General features: G+C 38.3%; 1 protein-coding gene across 3 annotated transcripts in view; it reads left to right on the top strand.

Annotated features, from left to right (window-relative positions):
- The window catches only part of calcr (calcitonin receptor), a 63,064-nt gene extending 52,608 nt beyond the window's left edge, over nucleotides 1-10,456 (top strand). For all 3 annotated transcript variants that reach the window (XM_020631701.3, XM_065948229.1, XM_065948228.1), the window contains 2 exons: nucleotides 422-463; nucleotides 5,990-10,456. In XM_020631701.3, the coding sequence (XP_020487357.2) occupies nucleotides 422-463; nucleotides 5,990-6,211 (264 nt within the window). In that variant the 3' untranslated portion in view covers nucleotides 6,212-10,456. The remainder of the gene's footprint in view (nucleotides 1-421; nucleotides 464-5,989) is intronic.
- Nucleotides 10,457-13,795: the final 3,339 nt, after the last annotated feature.

Here is a 13,795-nt window from a genome sequence, read left to right on the forward strand (position 1 = left end):
CCCCTTAAAGAACCAGTTAGGCACTCTATTAACTTTCACTACCAGTTAGGCACTTAATCAACGACAAGCTGTTGTTTATTTATTTTTTTCCTTAAGAAAAAGCACACTTACTGTAGCCCCTTTCACATATGCTCTGACCTCTTTATAATTTCTCCTCCTTTTCGGAATGGAAATGGCCTTCATTTTTTCAGCAGAACATTATCAATACTTTTTCTTGCCAGCACTCTAGTAATATCTCTCCTCAAAAAGTGCTGATTTGTGAAAGCAGCAGGAAATATTCGCTGCCAGTGAGTGGGTGGGGGTGGATGTTTATATCCCGTGGTTTTTATATCGAGTGGAGGTGAAAGTTCATGTGTTTTATTATGAACGTGTTTTCCTTTCTTACTGTGAGATGCTAATTTGTATTCTTTTGCATTTTAAGGGATTGCTGGTGGCAACAATATTCTGCTTCTTCAATGGAGAGGTAAGCTCTGATCATGTAGTTACGCAACTCAACACTTTGCTTATTTTTCCATGAGTTAGATGAGAAGATTTTTTGCCACTCTCATGTGCGAAAGCTATATATGAAACCAGATCCAGGAGAGACTTAGCTTAGCTTAGCTTAGCATAAGTCTAAGGATAACACTTCTCACTGTGGAAAGTTGCAGTATTTCATCGACTTTGAAGCTACTATTTTAAGATGGAAAAGTTACATATTATTGCTTTGACAGACAGCCATAGGACTAGAGTAACTCCTGTTATCTTTTCTCTCAGGAAAATAGTGAATATTTTTCAAAATGAAAATATTCCTTTAGAATTCTTTGTGCTGTGTGTGACATAGTAATTGTGCATATTTGACAGGGTGATTGCATTTCCATAAAGGTCAACCTGCAGATGTTGCTCTGGGAGCTGCTCAGTCACAGAGCAATAAAACTGCCCATTGCTTATGACATTAACTCGATCAGTCATTACATTTTTAAATGTTGTTTTTGCCAAGGTAGATCTCTGACTTCTGACATCTTAACTTGATAGAATATCAAGAAGCTGCATCTGTCATTAGTCCAATTGTAACACTTTATAAAGATATGCTCAGGTTGTCTCTTCGGAGAGCAGTAGAGCTCTGCAGCTGAAGGGTCATGTCAGGTGAGGAGTAAGACGCTGTTTATAAATGACTGTAAGGTTTCCAAGCAGCTGGAAATTGACTCTCCTTTCAAGTTCCCTCCTGTCAGCCGTTCTACGTCTGTCTGCAGCTTTCTCGCCGCGTGCATCCTTAACGTGGTTCAAACACTTCTCAGAAAGAGTGAGCTTTTATCATTCTTAAAGCTAAAATCTGGGGTTAATGTTGCTGTTGAGGCTCTTGTGTGACAAATAAAAAAGCAACAAAATGTGATTATAAAGTGTTAAATTAGACCTTTTTAGAGCAGATAGTTAGATTTGGTCTTCAGAATGCCACATATTTATTGTGAAATTAGACTTTTTTTACCCTCTTTTTTTCCTCATTTATTCCTTAAGGGAAGATTCAAGTAAACATTCTAATATTGAGGCATGCTACTCACAAACATAGGACTGAAATACACACATGCACAAACAGGACCTATGGATATGTATTAATGGAGAGATGGCATAGAAGCTCGTAGACACTTTTTCAAACCAACCCCTACACCCTGCCCCTCCGTGACGGAGTGTACTCCCTTAGAAGTCACACTCGCAGCTGAGTGAAGTCTCCTTCACCAAGGTGTAGGGTAGAAATACAGCAGCAGGCTTTGGGAAAAAACTTCCCTCTCTCAGGTGGAAACAGGAACTGTATGTTACCATGGTTACTCAGCGGCATCTTGCGGGAACGGCTTTTTTTGTAGCTAATGCATTCTGTAAAAATATTTATGTAGCCTAGATTATTCTTCTTCTTTAGTTATATTATTGTAGACTTATAACAAAGCTATTAGATTGAGCCTACATTGTTTATTGTAATTTATAATTTCAGTTCATTTATTGTAATTTCATAGAACAGGGTGTCCTAAATTAATGCAAAGACAAAGATAATATTGTTGAACATCAGAGCAGCAAAAGTGTATTTTTTGTTGATGAATTGAGATTTCACAAAGTAGAAAAATAAGAAATAAATATTAACAGTGAAAAGACCCATAGAGTGCACCACTGACCTGTTGGGGTTCGATGCCTTGCCCAAGTGCACCTTGGCAATTCTCTTGAAATGAACTGGCACCTCTCCAGCAACCGGACCATTTCAGTATTCTGGTCCATACTGGGACTTGAACCTTAGACCCTCTGGTTCCCAACCCAAGACCAGAGACTGAGCTGCTGCCACAAATAAAATAAAATACTATATATATAATATATATATATATAGTATTATTACAAAATACTTTGTGTTTAAAACATCAAGAAAATTATTTGTCTTAAGATAAAATGTCTGATTAAATTCTGTATCCTGTAATTTTGTATTTGTATGAGAGGAAACAGGGCAGAAATGCAAAACTAAGAACGCAACATACATTCAGCTGAAAAATATAGGTCACCTATTAGCTCATTCATCAACAGGTCAGAGAACATCCGCCAGAATGATGTAAACAGTCGCAGTTTCGACAATGAGTAGAGTGTATGTTTACAGGATGAGGCCACTGTTTGGGAGATTCAGGGTCAACAGACAAGAAGACTATTTTCAAGAATGTGAGGGTTTTTTTTCGCTTCATCCTCATAATGACCAATTTAGCTCCTCTAATCAGGACATGGGTTTCTGGGGCTAGTTTCAATACTGTTTTTTGTTTTGTTTTCTATTTCAAGGCCAAACTGCACAGACCTGCCTTGTTTGTTCAATGGTGCTATTGTTAAATAAGGTCAGCTGAACAAACAGCTTCCATGTTGTATATGTGACGTATTAAATGGAGGCTTTAAGCCCTGGCTGCTCTTTTGTCTCATTATAACAATTAGTGTCATATTTTAGATAATTGGTTTATTGTGTGTTAATGTATGCAGTAATTACAGTGGTACTAAGGTGTTACAGGACTAAATGGTTGACATTGCACTGGCAGAGGACTGTAGATCCAGATTCTGTTATCAGAACTTTCTTCAAACACATGTTCTATAGTTTAAAGAATCGTTCAAAGAGGATTTACAGAGTCCAGTTGATCAGTCCAACAGAAAATGAGTTGCCGACATTTAAATAATCAGTTTGAATCAAGCAAGGTTGAAAAAAATGTTGCAAAAGAATCTACATGAATCCAGTTGTTTTTAGATCATTTATAGTGGTCAAAGAAGCATTTTAAAAATGTGGGTCTGTCTTGGTCGTTCGACAATTTTCTATGTATTTCTTTCCTCTTCTCCTGCATTCTCCAAATAAAACAAAAACAAGACTCAACAGAAAGCCCTTTTATCAATCCAACAAAAACCTACCAAAAATACTGTATGAACCAGGGAAAATAAACTATGGCTTCTGGGGATCTTGTGTATTTTTCTGGTATTGTAATACTCCACTTGTTGTGAATTGATTGCTGTCAGTCTTGTGTGTTGCGTTTGATTTGTATTGAGCGGTATGTTTCTCCTGCGCCCAAACTTAGTGACAAACATGTTTGTTTTTCCCATGAAAGAAATTGTCCTTATGACAATTGACTTTATAATATAAAGATGAATATTGAGGGTTAAACATTTTTATATAGGAACGATACAGTATATGTATATCTTTTCTTTTTTTTTAAATTGCTACCTTTAGGCTCTGACCATTTCAGTTGTGAGTATTTTTTTGTAGAGCATAAACAAAGTCATTAAGGCACAGCTGCAGGAGAAGAACAAATCACAGATATAGAATTATCACGTTCAGGGGGTGATGGTGGGGGCTGCATTTGCAGTCATGATGGCACATGTTATTTTATTTATACTTTTATATTGGCACAACAGTAAAAAGGAACCAGACAACTTTTTAGATGACAAAAACCAATAAAAGTGTGTCTTATACACACTGTATGGTAATTCTGGAATCTAAATAGAAAGGTATAAGAATATTTTAGTATCAATGATTTGGCTATGAATACTGCATCCTGAGATGTGGTTAAATATTGAATCTGGAGGCAGCCAAGATGACTTGCTTTTCTTTTATTAATTCGTATCAATGTAGGTGAAGTAAGCGAGTGAGTGTAATATTTGGAACAGTGAGGTCTCTCTGGCATTCAGGCTTCCGGAGGGTGAAAAGTTTGTTGTTGTTGCTCTGAAATCTAAACTTCAAAAAGGGTATTACATCTTACAGGAGAATGAGGAAGTAATTTTTGTTTGGGGAAACACTTGCAGTTTGTCCTATTTCTCAGGCATTTAAAAATGTAATGGATTGAAGTTGGAATGTGGTTATTTTATTCAAAAAGTGGATGTTTAGACTAAATAACTAAATAAGTTGGATGCATGTAAATCTGCTGCTTGTATAACTGAATCAATCATAATCCTCAAACTTTAGGCATATTGGTGTTGAGCATTTGTAGATTGGCAGATATAAGAGATCATTATTCATATAATTCAATATAGACTAAAGCCTTCCTCCCTTTATAAAGTGATGATCTGGCCACATGCACAACTTGGCCTCATATCAAGAAATGTGACTGTGATGTTTGCATTTCCTAACTGGCATCTGTTATTGTGATAGAAATATGAGGCAGCCCCATATGCTTCAGCAATTACACTCGCATCACTGAAGAGCTCAGTTGCATGGGTTGATGTTGTCACAAGATGGTGTTTACATGGCTCTGCCTCACTCACACTGCTCCATGGCCGCTTATGATTTGCATGTAAATTCAGACGTCTGGCAGAATCATTTTGTGGTCAAAGCAAAACAGGCAAGTGTTCGAAGAAGTGTTTGGGATGTGTCACACAGAGAACTGAAAAACACTCCCAATCAAAGCTCAAGATGATACTAATGAGCTGTGGTCGTGTGGACCAAACTTGAACAGTGATTATACTACACAAGGCAGGCAACGTGGCTGTTTAACGTGAGGCTGGTTCTTCTCATGGGTTCTGCCTTTTACAATTCACTTAGCAGACACTTTTATCTAAAGTGACATACATCATAGAGTAGGTACAACACTAATCCATTCATGCACCGCCACAGTAGTAGTGGGAAAAATGCAGGGTGTGTCTTGCCCAAGGACACATCAGACATGTTGCTCAGTTGGGGATCAAACCCTCAACCTTTCAGTCAAGAGGCAACGACTCTACCAACTGAGCCACCGTCACCCACTTTAAAAAGAAGTGTTCTTTTAACAACAGGTCTGCAACAGGTTACTCCTAAGCTACCGATAGCTTGCGGTCCGGTCTTTAATAATTCCCTAAAAGGTTCACAGACTGTCGGAAATATCCAACGACAATAAATGCATTTTAAAAGCCTCTTTCCACTTCAATTCAACATAAAAAACAGATGCCCCTCCCCCGCACTCCAGGGTTATAAGCTGCCAATAATAGTGGATCCACCAGTCAAATTTGATAACATCTAAATCCAACCAGTCACAGCAATGTAGCAGCGACCTCAATCGACATGTCGAGTCAGTTACGCTGTACAAGCTGAGGTTAGGTGAGGAGTTCAGTGCTACTAGCAAGCCTGTTTAAACAGATGTGTGGTGGTCGACGGCTCTGACAGGTTGAGTCTTGATTTCAGAGTTTGGAAGTGTTCTGGTTTCAGTCCAAATGCAATCTTGGAACCCCCTGGTAACTATCTAATGAAAACTTATCTTTCTATTTATATCCACACAAAAAAAAAATTGATTTAGATTAAACATTGGTAAAGTAACTTGCTGGCTACATTAGCAGCCTTCAAAACCTGACCATTGTTCCCTGAGGCTAAATTGTCCCGATGTTATCAGGGTATAGGAGATTGAGAAGGACATAATGCTAGCTTTCTTCCCCTGTCTTACAAATGTAAGGCTTAAAGCATTGCCTTCGAATGGGATTCGAAGTCATAGATTGTCATCCTGATAATGGTGCATGTCTTTAACGTTTTCTTTTTTTTAATGTTGTCTAGGTGCAGTCGGCGTTAAAGAGACAGTGGATGCAGTACAAAACCCAGTGGGGTCAGAGACGAAAGGACCACTGCTCAATGCGCTCCACGTCCTACACAGCCACCTCCATCACTGAGGTGCCCGCTTTCATGTATCACCATGACTGTAACAGCGAACACTTGAATGGGCGCCACATGGATGACCCTGAACTGGTGGCACTGAAATCGGGGGAGACGTACGCTTGAGCTGCTGAGGCCCGTTGGGGGATAAAGAGTGTAGGAACAGCCGAAGAGGAGCAACAGAGCATCGGAGACTTAGAGTAAATCTCGTCGGGAAAAAGTTCAGAGGCTGACAGGGGCATGGTTTTCCATGACGATGATACAAGTTTGGGAATAAAGAGGTCACAGGATGGAGATGGACTTGCTATGAGGCTGACTCTTCATGTAACTTATCATGACTGTTGCAGCTGCTTTTTTTCGAAAAAAAAACAAAAAAACTTTGATGTCAAGAACTTGTGGCATGAGACCAGAGCTGCTTTCGACATGTGTCACTTCCTAAAGCTGCTAAACTGTGACAACTGAGGTTTTGTGCGGGTGTGGAGACTGGATAAACAAGTGAGACTGTGTTGACAGCAAGGTTAATGATGTTTCCTGCTTGGAAATGATATTGTTGAATGTGACAGGGATGGTGAATAAGGATTTGAATGGCGTCATGATGCTGATTTTAAGGGTGAAGAAGAAGAAGCAATCCTTCCTAAGCTCACCTATACCAAAGGGTGTATGTTGGTCAAAGCTGTGTAGGGGTGTAACACACACACAAACACATCAACAGATTTCACAAACCTGATCGTATGTGCCATGATAGAGGTGATCCTCTTTTCTTAACGCTCTGGAATTGTGTATATAGTGTATGTTCACCGTTTAGTTGAAAACTGTTTTAAAATGTTTTCTAAAGGTTTTTATTTTTGTTTTCTATTCATATTTTATTCTGGCCAAGTCCTCAGTACGTGCTGTGTGTGTGTCCTGTGATGCTGCACTCCTGATTGCTTTGTAGTTGCTGTATTTGTGCCAATGCCGAAATCACAGGGCTGAGAAGCAAAAAAGAAGCTACATGCACAAAACGATTTATGAACAAAAAAAACACATTTTGAGGTTGAGCGGCCGCAAGAGTTGTTTCACTGTGTATGCCATCAGACATGTCAATGATCCTCGAGAACTAGCAGCTTTCTCTTAACTGTTCAAGCTGCGCTGTCGGATTTTATTCACGATCCTCTTTTTGTTATGATGCCTTTTAATCCATCTTCTTTTTTGTCTGTTTTTAAGATTTATATTCTGTCCTTTATACATATTTATTCATGGAGTGTAGCATTTTAAATGAATGAACATCAAGCGCAGAGGGAAGGCTTACTGATGATGAAATGATGAGAGAGCATCACATTCATAACATTTCAACTGAAAAAAATCAGTAATAACGACACTTACATTTCATAAAAAGTTTTCTCAAAAATGACAGCCAGGATGGCAAACGGTGCATTTAAGTATGAATAAAGACAAAAGGCCAAAATAATTTGCATCAAGTACATAGACAAATGCTTGAAAACAAACAATTTTTTTGCACTTGGCTAAAACTCTTTGACCCAAAAGGTGTTCAAAATTTAAATTCTGCAAAGGAAGAACATGTATTATCTTTGATAGTTTAGCCAATAAGGCCTCTGGCTCAGTCTGCTGTGATTTGTCTGTTGACCTCTATAAACAGAAGTCTCTCCCTGATTAACGATGTATGTGTAACAGTCTGTTATTATAATAATGTGTCTTTATGACCTCCAAAAGCAAACAAGAGTGTCAAGAAGAAGAGTGAAGAGTGGCTGTAACTCTGCCACCGGGTCCCTGTCAGAGAATGTGATTGATAACAACATTTTGTTTTACATTTTCTCCTATGAGGGTTCTCTATCATCTTGAGACTATCTTTCCACCCCGTTACATCACATGTACAGGATATGATCACATACATGTGATGTCACAGGGTGGAGAGTAGTTGCTTCAATCAGAGAACCAAGGTTTCAATGTAACCCTAAGTCACAGAGTGATACGTTTGACTAGTAAAAGAGAGATGGATGAGATTGTTCATAAGAAAACACAACTTTTAAAGAACAAAATCATCACAAAATTAAAGCTCCATACAGGTGCTTTAAGGAGCTTTAATTGATCAAAAGTCCCACTATAAGCGTTTTAACTATGGCATTTCTCCACCTCTCATTTCTTTATACTCTCCCATCCTTTTCTTTTGCCTTCTTAAACAAGCCAGTTCTTTTCTTAGAAAGAAATACATTTTTTAGTAAAAAAGCTCCTGTCAGAAACTTTGACAGTCTAAGTTTGTCGAAACAGTACCTTATATCTCTTGATGTTCTGATAATTAGCTATACATGTGCAATCTCATCCTGCTTTCTGTTAAAAGTCTAATGTATCCCTCATGGAGAATTTCTGCTAAGGCTGTTTTCGACTGAATGCAGTTAATCTCTTTATATGAAACCAGCCTGCTGCAGCAGTTTCAGCCATTAAGATAACTATATAAAAATAATGAATCTCATTCCTGATGGTGTCGTTTCTTATCTAGGTCATATTAGAGGCATCAGAATTCATTTCAGTCTGTCAAAAGCATCTTGTTATATTGAAGGCAAAGTCATTCTCTAAATGATCCAGCTGATGCATTTTAAGGAAACACTCAAATATGACTGCATTGTGCGTCTGGGGCTTTTTTTTTTTCTAGGTTCATTATTTCAGTTATGTTGTCTATGGCAGAGTTTGGAAATTGGTATTGTTTTGTTTCATATGTGCATGTTATTTTCGGAACATGTCGAGCAATGAAACAGTTTTGCATTATTAATGTTAATGGGGCTACGATGGAGCTTCATGGAAAAAAGAAGAAGAAGATATGATAGACTGGATTAGATCAGATAGTTGAGATATACAGACATCTTGATAAATTCACGGCTTATTTTTTTTATTTTAATGGCGTTAGCAAAAAACTATCTAAGATATAAAGCATCCATTATTGTCATCAGAATTATTCTCAAACATTATCTGGTTCCCTAGAATGACATTTTTTTTTACACTTCTGCTAATGTGTAATTAATGTCCAATGTCCTGTCATCATCTATGTGAGGGTTTTTACATTTTCTCGTCACTGTCAACAGGTGTATCTTTTGTCAAGAGTCGTGTGAGGCATATAAGATGTCAGGAGGTTATAATGAAGTATTTTTCTATGGACCTACAGTAAAGAGCGAAGCTAAGACTTAATTTGCACATCAAGTAACACAAAATAGTCTTTATAACGAGCCAGAAAGAAGAAATATTTTTACTTATAATCAATATATCATCAGATGCAAAGGATTCTAAATAATAGAAACATGGGATGTAACAAGCTCCACATTTATAAAGCACGTGAACAACATTAAGGTGATCACTTTAAACTGGCCTGTTTGGTGAATATAATTATATCGATCTAGTTTTCTTGGTCACAGACAAAGCTCTCATAGCTTCAAAGCAGTCAGTCTTATTTTAGATTAGCATCTTAAATTCACGGACAACTTTTTCATAGTTCCAGGAACTGTTGGAACCCTCCCTTTATTTTTAAGTGATTCTGCACCACAGGAACTATGAACTATTTTAGTTCCTAGAACCCGGTTTAGAGGAACCTTTTAGCTACTGCTACAGAGAGGGTACCATGGCGGTGCAAAGGCAGACAAGAGAAAAGGTCTGGGTGGTGTGAAGGTCTCAGGGAACTCTCTAGAGGATAGTTCTGTTTCAAAAAGTCCCCAGAACTGTTTGGTCTGAAAACACCTTTAGTTTTTTTTTTTTAGTTTTTTTTTTTTTAAATGAATGTTTGTCGTGAGCAAGGTCAAAGAAAGTAACAGAGATTGACAATCAATACAAGAGAATCACATGATCATCCCAAGATGGCAGAGAAGATTTTATACTACACATTTACTCGTGTGTCATTTTAAAGTAGCATATACCGTATTATTTATTTTAAAAATGAAATATCACCTTCCTCGTTATCTTTAGAACATTGGTTTGATGTGGTGCACACTCTAAGACACATTTTTAAATCTTTGAGTTTGCAAAAGGCTTCTGTACATTTTGTGACTTTATTCTGATGTAAATGCAAGCTGGCACCTTGTATATAATAGATTTTTTGCACTGTGAATTACCAACACTTATTTTTGTAACCTTCCCATGTTTGTCTCCCTCTCCCCCCTCGGCTCGGACTGGAATCACAAAAAAAACAAAAAACATGCATTTTGTAAAAGCAAAACTGATCAGTGTTCTTTTTTTTGTATAAAAGCTATTTAGAAAAAGAATACACATATAAAAAGCCTATTTGTTGTTGCTCTTTATTTCCTGAGCAACATAAATCAGAGTAAGATGAAAGAATTAAGATGAAAATGGACAATTTGTAGCCCTTACATGAAAAATAAAAAGTTGTTTTCATTTTGTGTTTGATAATGATTTAATGACATTTTGAAGAAGAAAATCTTTTCCGACCACATCAGAGAAAACTTTTTTTTCCCCAAACATTATTCTGTAACAATCTCTAATGATTTCAGCATCAGTTTCCTGGCCAACACTCTTGTCAATAATTCAGGGTTGAGAGATTATTTATAAAGAGCATGCTGGGAAAACAAAGAAGTCGGACTTCATTTTGTGTCTTTGCGATCCCTCTGGCTTGGCAATCCCATACAGGCACTATTTTTGGTTCGGAAATGTTACACCCCACCATGAAGAGGCCCTATGGGGCCAACAACAAGTCACATATTGACCCAACAAAAACATGTGAAACAAGTTTAAAACACACAGAAGGGATTCATGAAGAGACACACAAGTTCAAACAAAAGGATTAACACTAAACAACATACAAACATAAACTAGCACCCATTAATGTGAATCAAGGCAAAATCTACTGACATGGCCGCTCACATTCACGACAAATGAAGATTATAACGGTAATAACAAGACTTTTCTTTATATGAGTGTTACAGCTTTCCTATACAGCTGCAGTATAATATGTCATTTCGAGCCCTGCTGAATCCTTATGGCACAGCCAAGAGGAGAAGACTTGCTGTCCTCCTGCACAATGATGAAGTCAGACATGTATGGAGACACTACGTCATTCTTCTCCTGAGTAATGTCTCCTGCCAGCAGCAGAGCAACAAATCCATCAAGTGTTCGATGCAAAGTCTGAAATTGTATGCAAACGAAGACAGAGATAGAGGAGAATCAGCAGTAATGGAGATAAAGTGGCACTAAAAATCTTCCTAATTGTCCTAGATCTTCCTGTTATGGGTGTTTATTGAATATATTCAACAGAGTCATGATGCAGAAAGTTAGAGGAGGAAGAAGAAATTGCTTTGAGCAGCCTCCATCTTGCAATCATTTGGCCTTGGGAAAGTTAAGGGAAAATGTCAGTGATGGGCTACTGCAGGTTTTGGAAAATGTTCCCTGACAGCGACAATTTTACTGTACAATGGGCAAGTGAAAAAATATGTGTCATGCATGCTTAGAAATCCACATGAGTCATGACCATGGGTTTTTTAATCTCCGCAGTGACAAAGAGACGACAAGTATTCATTTAAAAATCTTCACCTGTGGGTCAAAAATGGCTCAAGATGGAAGAGGAAACTTTTGGTCTTTTGTGGCTGCTAAGATAATTGTTGTCATGGATGGTCAAATTCTCTTCCTACTTCTTTTCAAACAACATTCATGTCCTTTCAATCCATCTGAAGAGTACCGGCTGTGCACTGAACCCTCTTTCACCCAGCACTTGTAGTGTTTTCAGCTCTTGAGACAGCTGGGCCTTTACTTCAACAAGCTCATTGATAATGGAGTAAGGACATTTTTTTTCGGCTTGGTTACACTCAAAGACTCTGCTCTCCACTTTGTCCACACAGGTATGAGAGTAGCTAAATTTAGTCTTATTTGGACACAGTTTAGCGCAGCACTTAGCCCCCGAAGTACACACCGACAACCAGAGCTCACAGTGACAGGATTCACGATCAAGCATGCAGGGAGAAAAGAGAAACCAAAGACTGTGACTAACGTGGCCACAGATTGTCACGTTAAACAAGCAGGCCATACAGAAGCCACTTTAAATAACTGGAAGTGTGTGCACTCATGCTCAATTGAAAAATGTGTGGGCATGAATTAACAGACAACAACAAAAAACACAAGAAAAAGCCCCAACAAACAACAAAATTAGAAAGCTTGTTCTACACACCTGAAGGCTATTGGACAACACAGTGATAGGTCTAATTACAGTATGGTAAGATAGGTATATTTAAATACACCAATAATCCTTTAGAGCATATTGAAAACCCACAAATCTCAACCCTACATTGCTTCGTAGGAAAAGCTCATCCTCTAAGAGCCAGCATGGTAGGTCCAAAATGTCACAGTTATGCAGCCTATTCAATAGTCACTGAGGTACTCAATCAAACAGCCTTGAAAGGGCAACCATCAGCTGTATCTGTAAAATGTCACATTTGCTTGAAGAAAAATGCAAAATGTTCCGGGAGCTGCCCATAAAATGTTTCCTGGGTTTCATCGTGTTTTTTTTCCTGTTCCTCTTTTTGTGTGGTGTCTCACAAAATGAGAAAGATGTCATCAGACCTGGATCTCAATGTGTGTGCGCATATACAGTTCCATACTGTGAGTGAATGTGTGTTGGCATTTGCCTGCACGTGTGTGCCAGCTATAGCATTTTCATCATAATATGAGCGCTGTGTTCAATGCCGCCGCCTCAAAGAAAATAAATCAAACCATCAGAGTCTCTTCTCACTCAGGGACTGATCTGCAGCATGGTCTCATAAGAGATGAGACTTCTGAGACGTGATTGGATTTAACAGTCGTGGTTACATTCAGCCATTGAGAATTGCAACCCCCTTTGAGCGGGGTGGAGCGCTGCATGAAAGGGTGGAAGAATATGAAGAAGAAAGATCAGATTTGACAAATTATGATTGGAACGTCGCCCCCATAAGTGTCAACCGACTCATCTCAGACACCATCATGTCATCTGTGCTTCTTGTTTTCAGCCTGACGCTCACTGCTCTGTTCCGCATTTTGGAGGCCAAGTCCATTTATCCACAAAGCCGCAGAATAATCAAGAATTTTTATTGGATTTTTAAATTGCACTTGATGCTGTTTGCCTCTACGGGAAATTAGCATCGCCCAGAAAGAAACCTACGGAGAGAGGAGGAGAGATTATCTAATAAAGTAACTCCTCCTTCAGGATTACCATCTAACACTCATAAATTATAATCTTTAATGAGCTATGTGTTTGATGTTTTATTGGAAGATAATGCTGGCTGCGTGATTATCATCTGGGCTCTCTTGATTTAAACCCTTTGATAATAGTAACATAAGAGCCAAAGCAGTGGCCTGAAGCAGATCACTGATCCACTTGTGTGAAGATCAGATTTTTGTAATGGAGCAGCGGAGAAACGGAAAAGGAGAGAAGAAAGATTCACAGTAGGTATATTTTTCCGCTTTACTGAGTTAAGAGCAGCACTTGAGGCTGCTGCACATTGAGCCACTCTGAGCACTCTGATATGCTGTTTTAAAAAAGAAGCCCTTATAAACAACGTTGGATATCTTTGTGGATGTCCGTACAAAGTCCAACACATCCTGATGAAAGCTTTTCTTTACACCTTGTTTGTTCTGAAGGCAGAGGTGAGCCTGTCAGTCAAAGCTCAGGGCTCATAATAAGTCTTAGGACATAACCCTCTAAATCATGTAATAGTATGTTCCCGCATTATGCGCTAATGGGATTTGTGA

This window comes from Labrus bergylta, chromosome 19 (genome assembly GCF_963930695.1).
Source record: "Labrus bergylta chromosome 19, fLabBer1.1, whole genome shotgun sequence".
Classification (NCBI taxonomy): domain Eukaryota; kingdom Metazoa; phylum Chordata; class Actinopteri; order Labriformes; family Labridae; genus Labrus; species Labrus bergylta.